Source organism: Tachysurus fulvidraco, chromosome 10 (assembly GCF_022655615.1).
Source record: "Tachysurus fulvidraco isolate hzauxx_2018 chromosome 10, HZAU_PFXX_2.0, whole genome shotgun sequence".
NCBI classification, from domain to species: domain Eukaryota; kingdom Metazoa; phylum Chordata; class Actinopteri; order Siluriformes; family Bagridae; genus Tachysurus; species Tachysurus fulvidraco.
Window position 1 is genome coordinate 14,182,977 of NC_062527.1, and position 16,241 is coordinate 14,199,217.

At 34.3% G+C, this 16,241-nt stretch overlaps 2 protein-coding genes across 2 annotated transcripts; one reads left to right on the forward strand and one right to left on the reverse strand.

Moving 5' to 3' along the window:
• Positions 1 to 961: 961 nt before the first annotated feature.
• Positions 962 to 12,008, reverse strand: LOC113660224 (T-cell leukemia homeobox protein 3). Its single transcript, XM_027173548.2, has 3 exons — positions 11,421 to 12,008; positions 6,970 to 7,204; positions 962 to 3,884 (listed from the first exon to the last, which is right to left on the reverse strand). Exons 1-3 carry the CDS (start codon positions 11,788 to 11,790, stop codon positions 3,671 to 3,673), a joined length of 819 nt encoding a protein of 272 aa, XP_027029349.2. The 5' UTR covers positions 11,791 to 12,008; the 3' UTR covers positions 962 to 3,670.
• On the forward strand, positions 8,097 to 8,905 carry LOC113660225 (claudin-23-like). The gene has a single exon (XM_027173549.2). It carries the CDS (start codon positions 8,128 to 8,130, stop codon positions 8,842 to 8,844), a length of 717 nt encoding a protein of 238 aa, XP_027029350.2. The 5' UTR covers positions 8,097 to 8,127; the 3' UTR covers positions 8,845 to 8,905.
• Positions 12,009 to 16,241: the final 4,233 nt, after the last annotated feature.

The window sequence follows — 16,241 nt, forward strand, 5'->3', positions numbered from 1 at the left end:
CTTAAATATTCAAACCAGTACATCTGGCACCAAAACTAGTTCATGGTTAAATTAACAAAGATCATTTTCCCATTCTGATGTTTAATGTGAAAGTTAACTGACCCTTGTGAATTGTATTGGCATAAATTTATGTATTATGCTGCTGCCACAAGCGTAGCTGATTGGATATCTGCATAAAAAAGCAGGTGTTCCTAATAAAGTGGTGAGTGTTTATGCCTCATCAGGCTAGTTTTAAATAAATGGTTAGGTAACTATTACTGGTATTTAATACCGTATTACTAATAATAATGGATTAAACATAAAATTGGCAAACATTGAAATACTAGATTATTAGAAAAAATAAAGTATAAGAGGTTATTAGGTTAAAGAAAGCATGTTTCATACACAGACTATTAATTTTCAAATCATCTGTAGCAAGCCATGATTTTGTATGGAACTAGAATTATGACAAATCTCCACACTTGTAATGCAAATTTTGTAACTTTAATTTTTTATTTGTAATTGTGATTTTCAGCATTCTCACCCAACTGTCATTAAAAGCAGTATTGCTTTAGGTTGTTAGAAACAACAATCACATGATTGCACTTACAAACAGTGGTTTATGTTTTCATTTCTTACCTATATTTGCAAATGTTATAGATACCCGGCCGAGTACATCTGCTCGACTCACATGACTAGATGCTCTCTGATGGTCAATTTTATTTTTATATTTTTGTTTAATTTGCAAAATATTCTGATATGCAATCATTGACGTACTACTTCAATAATGACTGAATTATTAAGTTACAAAACTGCTCTACATATTTGTGGAGTTTTGCCAGAATTTAATATCAATTTTACTTTAATTGATCTTTTCATAATCTCGATTTCGTAGTGAAATTGTACCCAGTCCAGACGTTGTGTCTGAACCGTGTAGTGACTCCAAACCAGGACTGAAATGTGATGTATCTTGATGTGATTGTAAAAATTTCTTTTTTAATTTTTTTTTTTTGAGGAAAAACTGCACAGTAAGTACACATGCAGCCATATGTATCACTACTCACTGTGATGAGAATCAGCAGCGAGAGGAAGAGGAAGCACCTTTTACGCCATGCACCATATGCACCTCTCCAAGCATTCTTTTCATATTCAGTATTCTGTGGATTTTCATTTATGCATAATTGATGCAACAAACAGTTGCTGGGCTTTGCTGTTTTTTTCTGAAACCCTATTTTTCATTGTACAACAAGCAGACAGATGAACAGATAGACAGACAGACAGACAGACAGACAGAGAATCAGGCAGACAGAGACAGGAAACACTTTCTTGTAGCTGTATAAAATAATATTTAACAATAAAAAAATTTCAAACAATAATATTGATTGTTTTATATATTTATACACCCATTTACCTTAAATTATAAACATATTAAGAATGACAAACATGTCAAAACATGTCATATTATATGATGATCAATATTATTTACATAAGAAAGTTTTGTATATTTTGTCATAGACATTTTTCACTCATGTTTAGAAAGACATAGAATATAGCCCTAGTGTTTCAGACATAGAGTAATCCTCATCTAGGAATAAAAAGGTTTTAAATAACACTGAAATTCAATCTAAGACCAGGCTTAGTCTATGACAGGAAATGTACCAACAAGGATTTTGCCGTTCATTAAAATAACAAATGCAATGTGTTTTTATATAAAGGAATATTCCAGCATATTTTCTCTTACTTTATATAACGTGCATATAATAATGTGTCTTAAAATTATGCAGGCAACTATAATGTAACTGCTGTGAATATATGCACTATTAATGATAGATTAAAGAAGTAAATCTTGCTTGTAATTATGCATTTTGTCAAAAGTTTAAGCTTAACATTTATATCATTTCTGTGGAATTGTTGTGGAATACAACAATTACAACTTTATATTGTTATACAATCAAAGTAGGCAAACAGTTCCTGTGTTCTTATTATGTATGTATAGGCAAAACTAGAAATGTATACAAAAGTTATTATCCCAGTTTTCCTTTCAGTGACAGAAGAAGAGGAGATGTGTGCATTTATGTATTTACGTCTGTAATCTACGTGTGCAGAGATTCTTACCAGTTATATTGTTGCCTGTGTAGTTTACGTCTAGATATTAAAGACACTTGTAAAGTAAGACCACATTTATCAAACTAATCCCTGGATTTTAGTATATGTGTGATTACAACAGACAATTTTAACAGATGATTGTATTACTCTGCACAGAAAGGATGGTGACCTAAATCTAAACCTCTTATTAGTCTTCTAAGTCTTACAATGGAAGTGAGTAAACCTTTAGTGTACACTTAAAGTAGACTTATGCATAATATATTAAAATGTATATTTGATACATATGCACAATCATTTATAATTTAGTTATTTAATTTAAAGCAATTTATTACTAATTTATACATAGTTTTGAGTGAAGGTTAAAAAGTGGTCTATAATCATTTTTAGAAATACAATGTTTACTGTTTCCCCAACAAACTCATTAGATTATTGTAAGCTGTAATCACACATAAGGTACAGATGCACTATACTGTACAAGGAGTGAAAACACTGGAGTATTCCCTTTAAAGGCAGAACTTCAGTTAGCCTCAAACAAGTTCCTCTGCAAAGGGTTTGTGACTTACGAAGTTTGTATTAATTACTAGGCATTTAAACCAGGATTTACAACATGGTAACTTTCTGTATTGTAGTGGCAATGAGACTGGGCCAAGATAAAGGCTTGGCCTAAAACACTATGTAGAAGCCCGAGACACATTTAATTTCAGTACTATTAGCCGCAACGCAAGTAATCATAGGAAATTCAGAAGAATAGTAAACTTCATTTTCAACAACACAGTCACTGGCAATGAGTAGAAATGTACACTTTACTCATTTATATAAAAGGTCAAACATATAATCAGATATTCCACAGTCTATATTTGCGCCAACAACACTGGAACATCAGCTGGGACAGGATTTAAAAATTAAGGAAAAAATTATGATGGACAGCAATAGTATGTTTTTGCCTGGGTGTTGAACATTACCTTTTGTTTGTTTTGTATAAGGTTTGGATTTGCAGCCCCAGATTGTCCTTGCTGTCCATCATGAAAAGAAAGCATCTTATAATCATAAACCTTGCTTGTGTTATTTTACATTCACAATCCCCACTGCAGTGTTATTTCTTGTTTGACACCTTGGAGGTTATACCTTAGTATACATTTCAGTATACACTACATGAGTATACATTTTAATCACACAAGTAAGCCACCTTTCAGATATCTGAGTATTGAGTTCTGAAGATTGTTGTGCAACCACATCAACTCAAAGACTGTAGATGAACCATTATATTAAATATAAAGCACTGGGAGCAAAGGAAAGTCTGATTCTTTAATCCTGATGCATATTTGGTATGATATTGATCAATAGTGCACTCCTCACAGAATGCAGATGTGGTATAAATCTAAATATGTCCTCAGAAATGTCTAGAGCTCAGACATGTCTACAGCTTTGCTCATATTTGCGTGTCATCAAATTATTTCTTTCCACCATCTACCTATCTACCCAATATGATACCAAGATCATGAAGCTTATCTTACTTGGCTTGTAACAATTCGCAGATGTTTAGTTGTTGCACCATGACAGTCATTCCTTATTTGCTTGTATTTATTTAGGCCAGTGAAGTAGTTGTGGCCATTTTGCCTGCTTTGTCTTGAGCCCATGGTTGCAGGTTCTGCAGGGCATACAGTGAAGAGTTGTGCACGCAGAGAGGATCTACAGGCACTGACTCACTGATGGACTTCTGGAGGGCATCAGCCTGTAGCTGGAGTAGCATCCGGTTAGCCTGCTGGCGCTCGGCTTCCCTTTCCTCAGCTGTCTGTCTCCTAGCAATATATTAAAGTTTGAATGTAAATATCACTTTATACATTTATGGGTATATTAATAGCAGAAAGATTTTCCAGGCATAATCAATACTGACTTGTAACAGGAATTACTGTTTGTTCACATGAATGTATGATTTGCATATTTTTAAGTATTTTAAATAGTCAAAAGTGTGTTTATAAAACTTATTAACTGAAAAGTCATGCTTACTTCACACATCTGCATAACATAACCAACATAATCACATATGAAAACTATGTCATCCCAAGAGAAGTGTATTTAATTTTTGATTAAGGTAAAGCAATCATTTCAGTTTTAGGCTCATTAACTCTGTAATGATGACAAATGTCTGAGCATCTGTAAATGTTATCTAATGTCCTAGTAAAAAATAAAATCAACAAAAGTTAACAAGAAACTAATTAAATAAATGTGTGTCTTATAAGTTATAACATGTAAACTTCCAAAAATGTCAGGATACGCAATTGAAAATATTAAAATAAAAGATTAGACAAAATCATCTAAAAAACAAAAACAAAAACAGAAGCAAGATGAGAGAATCCTAAAATACCACAGAGAGGGAAAATATATATATATAGTCATGTGAAAAAATTAGGACACCCCATTAAATATTCAGTTCTTTATTAAGAAATGTCAGCATGTCAATTTCTAAGTTTTAATTTGTACTTGTAGATGAAAGTCATGTAATTTCATGTAAACAACAAATAATCACTTTTTTCACTTATTAAACAAAAAAAATAATCAAAAAGGTGTATTCCAACTGTGGAAAAATGTAGGACACCCTGAGCTAGTGTTTTCCTTTTTAGTTGCAATAACCTCAAAGAGATGTTTGAGGTAGAAACTTTTAAGTTTTTGACATCAACTGGAAGAAAGTTTCCCCACTCCTCAATGCAGAATTCTTTCAGCTGTGTAAGGTTTGAGGGGTTTATTGCATGCACAGTCCATTTCAAATCACCCCATAGGATCGCAGTAGAATTTAGATCTGGGCTTTGACTTGGCCATTTTAGAATTCTATGTTTTTTACTTTTTACTGAGTCCTTGGTGGATTTACTGGTATGTTTTTGCCATGTTTCAAGGTCCAGTTCCACTTCAGCTTCAATTTTTTAACAGATGGTCTCACATGTTCTTCAAGCACCTTCTGATTCAATATAGAATTCGGTGGATTCTGACCAGGTCCTGATGCAGCACAGCATTCTCAAATTATCACACTTCTACCTCCATGTTTCACAGTTAGTACTGTATGAGGTTATTTTCTGAAATGCTGTATCTGTTTTTTACTGTACCAAACACACCCTAAGTTATGCTGTCCAAATAATTACATTTTAGATTCTATCCCATTTCATTCTATCCCAAGCACATTATTCCAGATGTTTGGGCCTTTGTCTCTGTGGTCTTTGCAAACTTCAGTCTTGTTCTCATGTTTTTCTTAGACAGCAAATTTTTCATCCTTGCACACCTCCCATGATAGTTGTTCAGTTTCTTTCTGATTGTAGATTCATGCATAGCTTGCTGTAGATTCTGTGATGATATTTTAGGGTTTCTGGAGACTTCTTTAAGCATCTTGCAGTCTGCTCTTGGGGTGAATTTGCTTGGGAGTCCTGACCTGGCCATGTTAGCAGTTGTTTTTAATGTTCTCCACTTTACATGATTTCAGGACAGTGGAATGGCTGATTACAAATTATTTTAAGATCTTTTTATATCCTTTACCATAAGCATCAACAATCTTCTGTCTGAAGGCCTCAGAGAGCTCTTTAAATCTAACCATGGTGATACCTCTCAGAGCAAACCAAACTAAATATCCCAGGTTTAAATAAGGCAAGCATTCTTCAAAATGCTCTGTAACAATGTTTTAATAATTTGCACCTGATGTGATACACCTGCAGGTAATTATATACATTTTAAATACAAATAAATCCAAGAAATTGGATTTCTTTTAAATTGCATTTTCTAGATCATTTAAAAAAATATTTTTTTTGTTTAGTTATTTAACTTGAATATTCCAATATTGATAAAATGTACATTAAATGCCTAAATGTTTAACTATTTAAAAACAAACACGGGGTGTCCTATTTTTTCCCCACACACACACACACACACACACACACACACACACACACACACACATATATATATATATATATATAAAATAATAAATACAATGAACAATATAATGAAAGGAATGGAATAATAGGACAATAAGGATAATGATAGACTGAGTGTAATTTTACAATATAATGACATAATTGCTATAGTAACTCTAAAGTCAAATATCAGAACTGCAAATAATTGCAATGAAAACCAGGATTGAAAATTCATACAATACGTTTATCATATTGGTTTGAACAGTATTTTATTTGAAACTTTTGTAAACTTCTGTAAATGTTATTATTTTATATATGTACAGACTTTCTGAGATATATTTCACTGGGGAAGGTTTACCCCATGTCAAAAACTTTGTCCAGTGAATTTTCCCTTGCCTGAATTTCTAATCGAGGTGGTGATGGGAAAGGGTTTAGAGTATTATTAAGGTGTATTAAGCTAACATTTTACTATAATGAACCTAAATAAATATAATATAATATAAGAATATTTTAAAAATTTATTCCTAATGATGTATTAGACATGCACTAATCCTTAATACACATGCACACTCATCTTTTTATTATTTGTACTTGTAAATAAATGACAAAGTGAGCTATTTGGATCGTAGTGTCTCAAGGCAACTTAAAATAAATGGCGTCTTCACAGTGCGTGACTTATCTTGTGCACAAAAGACTGTTTATATGGAATTGTTTATTAATATCGCAAGTCATGGTATTAATTAAAAGAATCGGTTAACCATGTGAATTATTACCAATACTAATGACTTATAATAACCCTTAATATATAAATATCCGTATTTTCTGTTGTAGGCATGCAGGCCTATTAACTCACTGTTTTGGAAGTATTAAGCATCAATATATGACTAATTGTGAACCTTATAAAAAGTTCTTTATTAGAGATTAATATTTTATCAAATTTTATCAAATATGTTAATGGTTTAACATCGGTTTCTAAAATCGGACTTACCTCCATTTGGTTCTTCGGTTCTGGAACCATGTTTTGACCTGAGCGTCGGTCATCTTAAGTGTCTTGGCAAGAGCCGCGCGCTCAGCACTGGCTAAATACTTCTGCCGGTGAAAGCGCTTCTCGAGCTCGCAGATCTGCACGCGTGAAAATGACGTGCGTGGTTTCTTCCGCTTGGGAGGTGTGCGGTTCTGGTATGGGTGACCAATGCGCCGGGTTATGGGCAGCGCTAATAGAGCTGGAACAAAAATGACTCAAAGTCAAGGGAAAGAAGACAGGCCTGGCAAAGCGTGATGAAAAAAGAGAGCTGTATTAAAAATAAATTAAAAATAAATATGTAAAATTATACGACAAATAAATATGCAATGATACTATATATAACAAGTAAATGTGTAGAATAAACGCGTGGAAAATGTCAAAGTATCAGCATAATTTGGAGCGGGTGTTATCTCCTAAACAAGGCTTGTTATTGATAAATTGTACAAATGAATAATAAGCCTAATTCACCCTAAAGTTCAGCAATGAGATATAGTTAAATTAAACTTAAACTGTTCATATAAAACCCACAAAGCAAATGATGATGTTCATCTTCAAATAATAAACATATTCAGACCTGATCACAAAACTGTATAGTCTACAATGAAGTGCAATTCAGTGGCATTCAGGATGCGCTCAGTGGCCTCGCGTAAGCCTTGTGAGAATAATCTGTCCTCAAGGAAGTGAATAAGGTTTAGCTCATTTTCCCCAGTACAATAACAAAACCAAGATGTGACCTACAAAAGAAGGTGGCAAGAATTATAATAACTAAATATTAAAAATGTCAGTACAATAACTTTTACGCTTGAAATTCAAAGGATTATCAATATAAAGGACGCATATGAAAAATCCTCAGCCAGCAAGTTCGCATGTCCTGACATTTAGACGTTGTAAGACATCTAACACTCCGTTTTTGTATCCACCATCCATTTATCTTAGACTGTAATACAATGCTATAGAAACCTGCAGGGCTTTTGATTCAGACTGAATGGCTGACCACGTGATAAATTCCGAAAGTGTGGGAGTTTTCTGGGTACAACCCTGTTCAGGGTCAGATGATAGTGCATAAAACTCTTACGAATGAATAGTTGGACTATTACTCTATACCTACGCAGTGTGAAGACCATGCGAATCCCAGAAATTATAATATTCGGTTTAGTTTCCGCGCCCTGCGGCTGGATCCTGACCCTGACGAGTACAGTGGCACCAAACTGGCGCACCATCCACAACCTCACTGAACAGGCCTCAGAATTAATTTTACACCAGGGCATTTGGGATATCTGTAGGGTCTTTAAGGAATCCAGGGACGTCCTGTGCAACCACGAGGACGCTGAATACTTTAATAATCAGATCATTGAGGTTGCGCGCAGGATGATGGTAGCTTCTCTGATCGCTACTCTAATCGGTATCGCCATGCTGACAATCGGAACCACCGGCTGGACCAACACACCGAGGATAAAGCTGGCGGGCATTGGTGGTTTCCTTATCTTTTCTTCTGGGATCCTGGCAATCATCCCTATTGCTTGGTACAACTACATCATGATGGACATCAACTCTCCATCTACCGACATCCGTATTGGATACTGCATCATACTGGGCTACACAGGAGGACTCGTAGAGTTTATTAACGGATTTGTGATGTTCATTTGGATATATCGAGACTGTGGAATAAGAAATCGGGAAGAGAGTCCCGACATAAGTTTTGAACCGAGGGATCAGAGTACAACAGTAAGCATAAGTGTGACCAGGAGCCGCGCGAGCAGCGTCCCGTCGCACCCTGTAAAACAAGACGTGGACCTGTGGAGAGACTACAAACTGAGCAAAATATCACTGACCATGTAGTCTTCAACTCAGCTTAATTTAGGATTATTTACCTTTATCAGGCTAATATACACATGCACGATCAGTAGTCTTAATTCTCTATAGAACAAGATAATCAAGATTAGAACTGAAAACATTTTAGCCACTTAACAAGGTTAAATATTATACACTGTGCTAAATTTTTCTTAAATCTATTTTCAAAGTGATTTTCCTCTTTAAATAGCATACAGTAAACACATCTGAAAGACAATCCAATGTCTATTGAACTGCGAGTGTTGTTAAGTTGCTCAAATGTATTTATTTTATTTTATTTTATTTTATTTTGCGTGTCTTTCTACATTCTTAGATAAGTAAAATGTCTACCTTTAAGACAGGGAAGGGGTTAATAAAGGAAAATAATATAGGCCACATTGGCCTTCAAGAGGGTGAACCACGTGATGCTCTCTGCAGTTTTGTTATAGACTGTAATTTAAAGCGTGACTCATTCTTTCTTTCTTTCTTTCTTTCTTTCTTTCTTTCTTTCTTTCTTTCTTTCTTTCTTTCTTTCTTTCTTTCTTTCTTTCTTTCTTTCTTTCTTTCTTTCTTTCTTTCTTTCTTTCTTTCTTTCTTTCTTTCTTTGAGGTCACAAAAAAAAACCCAAGTAGGCATATTCTTGGAAATGACAGAGGGCTACTTTACCATCTTAGATTCACAGTATATTATCCTTAGTCCTTAGTTTGGACAAATTTGTTAAAAATGGATGTTAACTTTTACTGTCAGATTTGAATTCACAAGTATCACACACACTAGAAATAAAGGTATCCTTCCAATATGTCTCAGTATCTTTTCTAGACTATGTTACGTTCACCAGGTAATGTGAATATAATTTTAAAAAAACAAACAAACAAACAAAAAAAATAGCAACAACCTTAATGTGCATAAGAGCTGGTGCTCTTAACCTTTGTAAATCAAATGATTCTATAGTGCAGACTGACAAACCTACCAGGCTCATAATAATCCACAGAAAGATATATTTTGTATACAAACAGCTACAGGGGGAGGTTCATGTCAGTTGTTTTTTTTTTTCCACAGTAACAGTAAAGATCTATTCTATATAAGTTTTTATAGACTAGGTTTCTTTACTTGATTTCAAACGTCCACAATGAAATTTTGAGAAAGATTTTTAAACACTGGTCTCTCAAAAGATGATATAATGTAAATGTATAATATTTCTGTAATGCATAAGTAATTAATTTTACACTCTGAAAACAATTGTAAAAGCCCTAACAAACATATTCATACTCTTCTTCTATTCTGATCCACAAGCCATCTTTCATGTGTCTATGCACTGGATATAAATTTGAGTTACATGTGAGGTATCAGAATGTACAGGACGTCGTGTTCATAACACCAAAGCGTTTTAAATGGACCTATTCAAAAGGCTAATTGCCCTTTGTACTATTGAAAGACGATTCTTGACCGAATTACTCTTAAAAGATTCCTTTTCGCCGATTGTAGAACATAGCATGAATCGAATCGCCATAGTTCAATTCATTTAAACGGTTTGATCGAAGAATCGAATCAATTAAGCGAGTCTTATGCGCGTTATCATGTTCCTCATGCACAGATTCCTAGGAGAACGCTTAGGCCAAAGGTTCTATGTAGAACCCTACAACAAAATGTTTCCTTAATTAATACCTAGATCCTGTCAGGCATTTACAATTTAGCTAATCTGACTAGGTACTTGATGATTGTTAGAAAAACATTAAATTTGTTGAATAATAGAGGTTCTGAGCTGAAGGATTTGGCAAACAAAACAAATCCTTCAGCTCCATCCTTTCCCCAGATTGAGAATGGAAGAGAATGTATAATTCTAGTTTCTATATAAGACAGAGTTTTATTTTCTAGGTGAGTTTATCCAGCTTGTTAGGTCATAGCAACTTAATTTGCAAACCATTTTGATGCATTGTGGAAATGAAAACCTGAAATAACAGTGGAAATGATAACCTGCATTATTTTTTTTAATAGAATGCAAAAACAGTGAACATTATGATAATAATAACAACAACAACAACAACAACAACAACAACAACAATAATAATAATAATAATAATAATAATAATAATAAAACCTATTGTAAATTAAAATTAAAAAGTAAGAAATATGTCTCCCTGTTGAACGGATAATGTAAACAACAAACTTAGTATTAGATCAGTTTTACAACATTTGAAAAAGATTTTAAAAGCGTTTTCAGTTATGTTTCCGACTATATAATAATAATAATAATAATAATAATAATAATAATAATAATAATAATAATAATAATAATAATAATTGTCATCATGGTGATCGTTATGTTATTTTTAATTATGCTAATTATTTCTTGCCGACAGAAATTAGTAACATATATATATTTTCTCTCATTTTACATGAGTTTTAGGCTGTTTAAGATTATTTTCAATGAGTCAGATTTTGTTAATTGTCCTTAACATTTTGGAATGTCAATGTTAGGTCTGATAAAACAAATAAAAATGAATGAGGTAGCGCAACACACACCCTTGCACTTTAAAGACAGTGGTACAATTTCATCATACACCCGTCTATAAGTTTTACTTTACCTGGCAGTCTGTCTTTGGTGAATCTGCGGTGATTATCTACCCAGGGGAAGCAAAGCGGCCCGAAGCCCGGAGCTGCGCTCACCACAGGCGGCGCAATGGCAGCACCAAGTGGTCTGTGCGCCGGGACCCTGATCACCCCGCGGTGTCCCAGAGTCCTGTTCGGCACGAACTCACTCGGGTCCTCTAAAGTGCCAGGAAAAGCAGAGAGTGGCGCGACCAGGGCAGTGAATGTGGCGGTTTGGCTCTCAGTGATGCTCTCTGATCCATGCTGTCGGTCAGAGGAAGCGAGGATCCGGTCAATGCCGAAACGTATGGGTTCATGGCTTGGTTTTGATGATTGCTCCGGTCTCGGACTTTGCGCGCTTTCCATATTCCCTGTTTACAACCCAAAGTGGGGTTGAAGAATCAAATCACGCAAAACGCAACGTAACTAAGATCAATTTCAGAGTCTGTTTGTCCATTTTCTTCTCTCTTGTGGCTTTCTTTCGGTTCTGTTTCTGAAATTCCGACATATTCCGTCACATCTGAACTGAACCCTCCTCGGCTGGGCTTATTCCTGTCAAACTGTCGCATTTTCCTCTCGCATTATGCCAAAGTCACAAAGTAGTGTTTTCATTGGTCGAAGACGTCAAACCCTCGTCCCTCTATTGGTTAACTTCAACTGAGAAAAATAGATTTCTGTCCCAGTAGAGCTGAGCTCGAAGATGTCAAATAGTGTCCTGTATCGACTATCAATATTCCATATAAATCAACCATATACTATATTTTGTTGGCATTTTGTACATTTGAGGGATATTTATTGCACATTTGTTGCACACAGAGCCACTCTGACATATCCATCTACTGGAAATTTCTCAGCAAAACATATAATGAATTTACTTTTTATTTTTTAGAGTTAAAATATCTTTTTTCGACTATGTTTTTCAGGAAATCTAAGGCCTTTTTAAAAGACTTTATTTATTTAGCTAATTGATTAAATATCGATTCTCATGTAGAATCTAAAGAAACTATTAAATCTGATCCTTGTGTTAATCATCTTTAAATGTAGCAACACAAAAGCTACTCAAACAATCGGTTCACGTCACGTTTGATAAATATAATAAGACTCGATTTGACAGCTCGGTTATGCTGCTTGGACCTTGAAACATTTCAATTCAGCACATCATTTCCAGGGAAGGCTACCTGTGTGGGCCAGCTTTGGACAAGAGGAAGAAATTTAAGATCCACAGGCAGTATTTGACCATCATTTTCTGCAGGCTTTGTCGTTTTCCCATTTTTCCCCAAAAAGGAGAAGGAGGAGGACATACCCACTATCTAGACACTCATTTAGACAGTGTGCATTAAATGTTCTATATAGTACACTCATAGATTTTTTTTTCATGTGATCTTAGCTTCCAAAAATCTTTTCTAAGGAAATACCTGCCAATCAAACTTTAGAAACTATTAGGATGAAAGTTCTATGTAGAAACATTAAAGGATCAGCCCCGAATGGGACAACAGAATTGTTAGAAAAGAGTAGTAAAAATCTTTAATAAACTTTTTTTGGAATGGGAGTTAATAAGCTTTGCTTTAGTTTCTGAGTATTTGATAACATTCGAGACAAAAGCATTGACTAGAATTAGAAGATCTACAAGCAAAATATGAATGATCAAACAAATTATGTTAATAAATTAATTAATACTGCCCTTTAGCTTACTCCACTTCTACTACAATATTTTTACACATACAAAAACTTTCAGGGTGGGTGGATCATAGAAAATGTTAGAATGTTAGAATGTTTAATTGATTATAGTAAAATGTTGCCCTAATTTTCTACACAATGTTCTCATAGTCTTACGTGAAGGGAAGAGCAGGTGTAAAAATTCGTTATAGACTAATTTTACAAATTTGCTACTTTCCCATTCGTTGTTTATAGAAACTAGAATCTAAACATATAAAATAAAATAAAATTAAAACGGTTTTGATCATTTTAAATTAATAAAGTAATCCGTTTTAATCCGATCTAATATTACAAAATGTTGTATTTATTCTATAAACTAAACGAAAATATATATATATATATTCCTTACGTTTTAACATGTTTCAGATTCATGGATCAGTGTCACCGTGTGTCTGACCTCTCACATGTAGTTCTGTGGCTTGGTATTGAACAAGTCTGAGCCGTGTATGATTTTTGGAGAGCAGCACATGAGCGTTGATCCAGCAGACTCTCTGGCAGCTCGGCCCGACTCCCCGACATGCGCTCTTGGCTGATTTCTATGCCATATGCCTTTCCCTCCTAGTGAGAAACGTGAGGGTTTTTGAGATTTGTGTGAACTGGTGTTTCCTGTTTTTCTTTTTCTTTTTTTTTTTTGATGAATTATTAGTTGTTGTTGTTGGTTTTTTTTTATTCTACCATAGCACTATAGTGTGTATATGGTACATTTCAATATCCTAAATTCATACAGTATTGCTTAGAATCCAAATACGCCTGTCTGCTGGTTACATGAATGAAACTCAAAATGCCATCTCCACACACGGGCTTCTGAAAATGACCACAAATGTGTTTGTGTGGTATTTGTAAGTACTGTCCGTTTTACAGTGTAAGGTAAAACGAGGTGTTTTCATATGCTAAATCTCACCCGAAGGGCACAGCTTTATTTTCAGACATGCAAGCTGCACCGTTGGCTGTTTTAATATCTGTGCTAGACCTCTATTAATAACGGCTTTGCGTTAAAGCCTTATTTTTTTGTATTACCAGTATTTTTCACAATTTGCGTAAAGAGAAGTTAATCAGGAAATATCCGTGCCTGGTGTCCTAAGAGTCTTAAATGTCTGCAAATTATTCAAGATTATATCAATCATTGCGCAGACACATTAAATGCTTAATTCTCCGGAGAAAAGGAACCGTATAAAATGGGAAAAAATAAAGGAATAAAAGTGAACGATTTGTCTCGGAAATGACCCCCTGGATTTACATAATGGGGGTTTGCGGGTGTTGGAGCCGCGGGCGCTGTTTTTATTGCGCTTTTCTGCGTGTTATCAATTTCTCCAAGTTTCTCCACTAAAGAGCTGCCTGGAAATTCAAAGAGCACACTTATATTCACATAAGAAAAGAACGAGATATAAGCTGTAGTGAGAGACGGGGGAGATGCAGAATTAAATGATAAAGGTTCTTATACTGCTTTCTAAACAACACTGAAGGCAGAATATGAATTGAACATGGTAAGTAATAGCGCATTTAAACAACCACCTGTTTATTATAAATATATAGAATTTAATGAAACCTAGATGATACCTAGAGAAGATCAGGCTTAGGAAAAGACACGTAAAAGAAAGAGATAAAAAACAAAAACAAAACAAAAGTCAAACTATTACATGGAAACTCTTTTTTCATTGCAGTCTTTAATAGAAAGAAATAACAGTCAACAATAATCACGTGAAACACCAGTCTTTTCTTTACAAGATTTTCTTTTATGTCTACACATTTTAAGTGCCTCAATTTATGATAAAACGAGTTTACACTGATTTTAGTTTAGAACAATACTGATTTGCTTCTTTTTCTTTTCACTTTTAGACTCAAATAATGTACCATACAGAAAAAAAAATCAAGTACATATAAGTGAATCAAGCATATAAAGTATAAAAAAAGCTCTTTGGTATCTTAGATAAATCTGATGAACTTAAATCTACATTCCCTGTGAACAGTGATAGTCACAGCATGCTGCTCAGTTGCTTAAATATGAAATTACACTCATAACTGGGAATATAAAAAAGCCAAAGAGGGTGTTTCAAAATGAATATTTTCATAACTGATTCAATCAGTGAACTAAGGAACTCATTTAGATAATAAACTTATATATGGAAATTATAGTCTGATGCTCTTTGATATTAATAACAAGCTTTCTCTGAGGAATTCATTTAATGCAGGTAAAGAATGTTAAAAGCAATTCTAATAAAGTTTGTCTGATATTTACTCTATCTGTGCATTAAAGGCTTCCAAAGATTTCATTAAAGCTTACTTTGGAGAGTGTAGGTTGTTATATGCACCCTTTACTAAAGAAAGAGTGAGAGAGAGAGAGAGAGAGAGAGAGAGAGAGAGAGAGAGAGAGAGAGAGAGAGAGAGAGAGAGAGAGAGAGAGAGAGCAGCAGCAATAGCCACAACAGTTACAGAGCATGTGTTCACCCTGCACCTGCATCATATTGCTGAATATTGTAAAAGCCTGTGAGTTCTGATTAAACTTGAATGCAACAGATTTTCTTGTGATGCATAAACCTCAGCATTTCTCTTTCTGTTTTGTTAAAGTCTCTTTCATTTTTAATTTCAACCAGATGATTCTGTCCTGTCTTCATATAGAATCTTTTGTTTTTATTATTTGAGCTATTTTCATTATTTGAGCTAGTGTCAAATGAATCAAGACAGACGTTTACAATGTGAAAAATTCCAAAAGCAATTACAGTAATCACAGTATTCAGAAAAGCATCACAGTTTCTTCTGATAGACTGAGATTCAAATATTGGTCTGATTCCATGGAATAAAAAAAACATTTCAAAAGTCTGGTGAGGAAGTGTAGATTCATGTTTTCTGCCTGAATACTGGACAAAACGGTGGTTTAATCCATACACCTGCAGACAGACATTATATAAAATCTGCAGGTCTAGAGTTTTTCTGCAATGTCTAGCATATGAAGCTGAGTAAGTCTCAAAATCAAATTAATTGAGAAGTGAAATCTGATACACAGATAGATAATCCAAACCTATTGCTTTATAAGAAGAAAGGGTTTGTTACAATACTGCCACTAGTGGTCAGGTGAAAATGACTTCTATATGGCTCATAAACTG

What these genes read in the sequence shown, in the direction of transcription:
- LOC113660225 (XM_027173549.2), top strand. Translation starts at nt 8,128, where the DNA reads ATGCGAATCCCAGAAATTATAATATTCGGTTTAGTTTCCGCGCCCTGC.
- LOC113660224 (XM_027173548.2), bottom strand. Translation starts at nt 11,790, where the DNA reads ATGGAAAGCGCGCAAAGTCCGAGACCGGAGCAATCATCAAAACCAAGC. An exon ending in CACCAAAGACAGACTGCCAG is followed by an intron (nt 7,205 to 11,420) that starts GTAAAGTAAAAC and finishes TTTTTGTTCCAG; the next exon opens with CTCTATTAGCGCTGCCCATA. An exon ending in AACCGAAGAACCAAATGGAG is followed by an intron (nt 3,885 to 6,969) that starts GTAAGTCCGATT and finishes ATATATTGCTAG; the next exon opens with GAGACAGACAGCTGAGGAAA.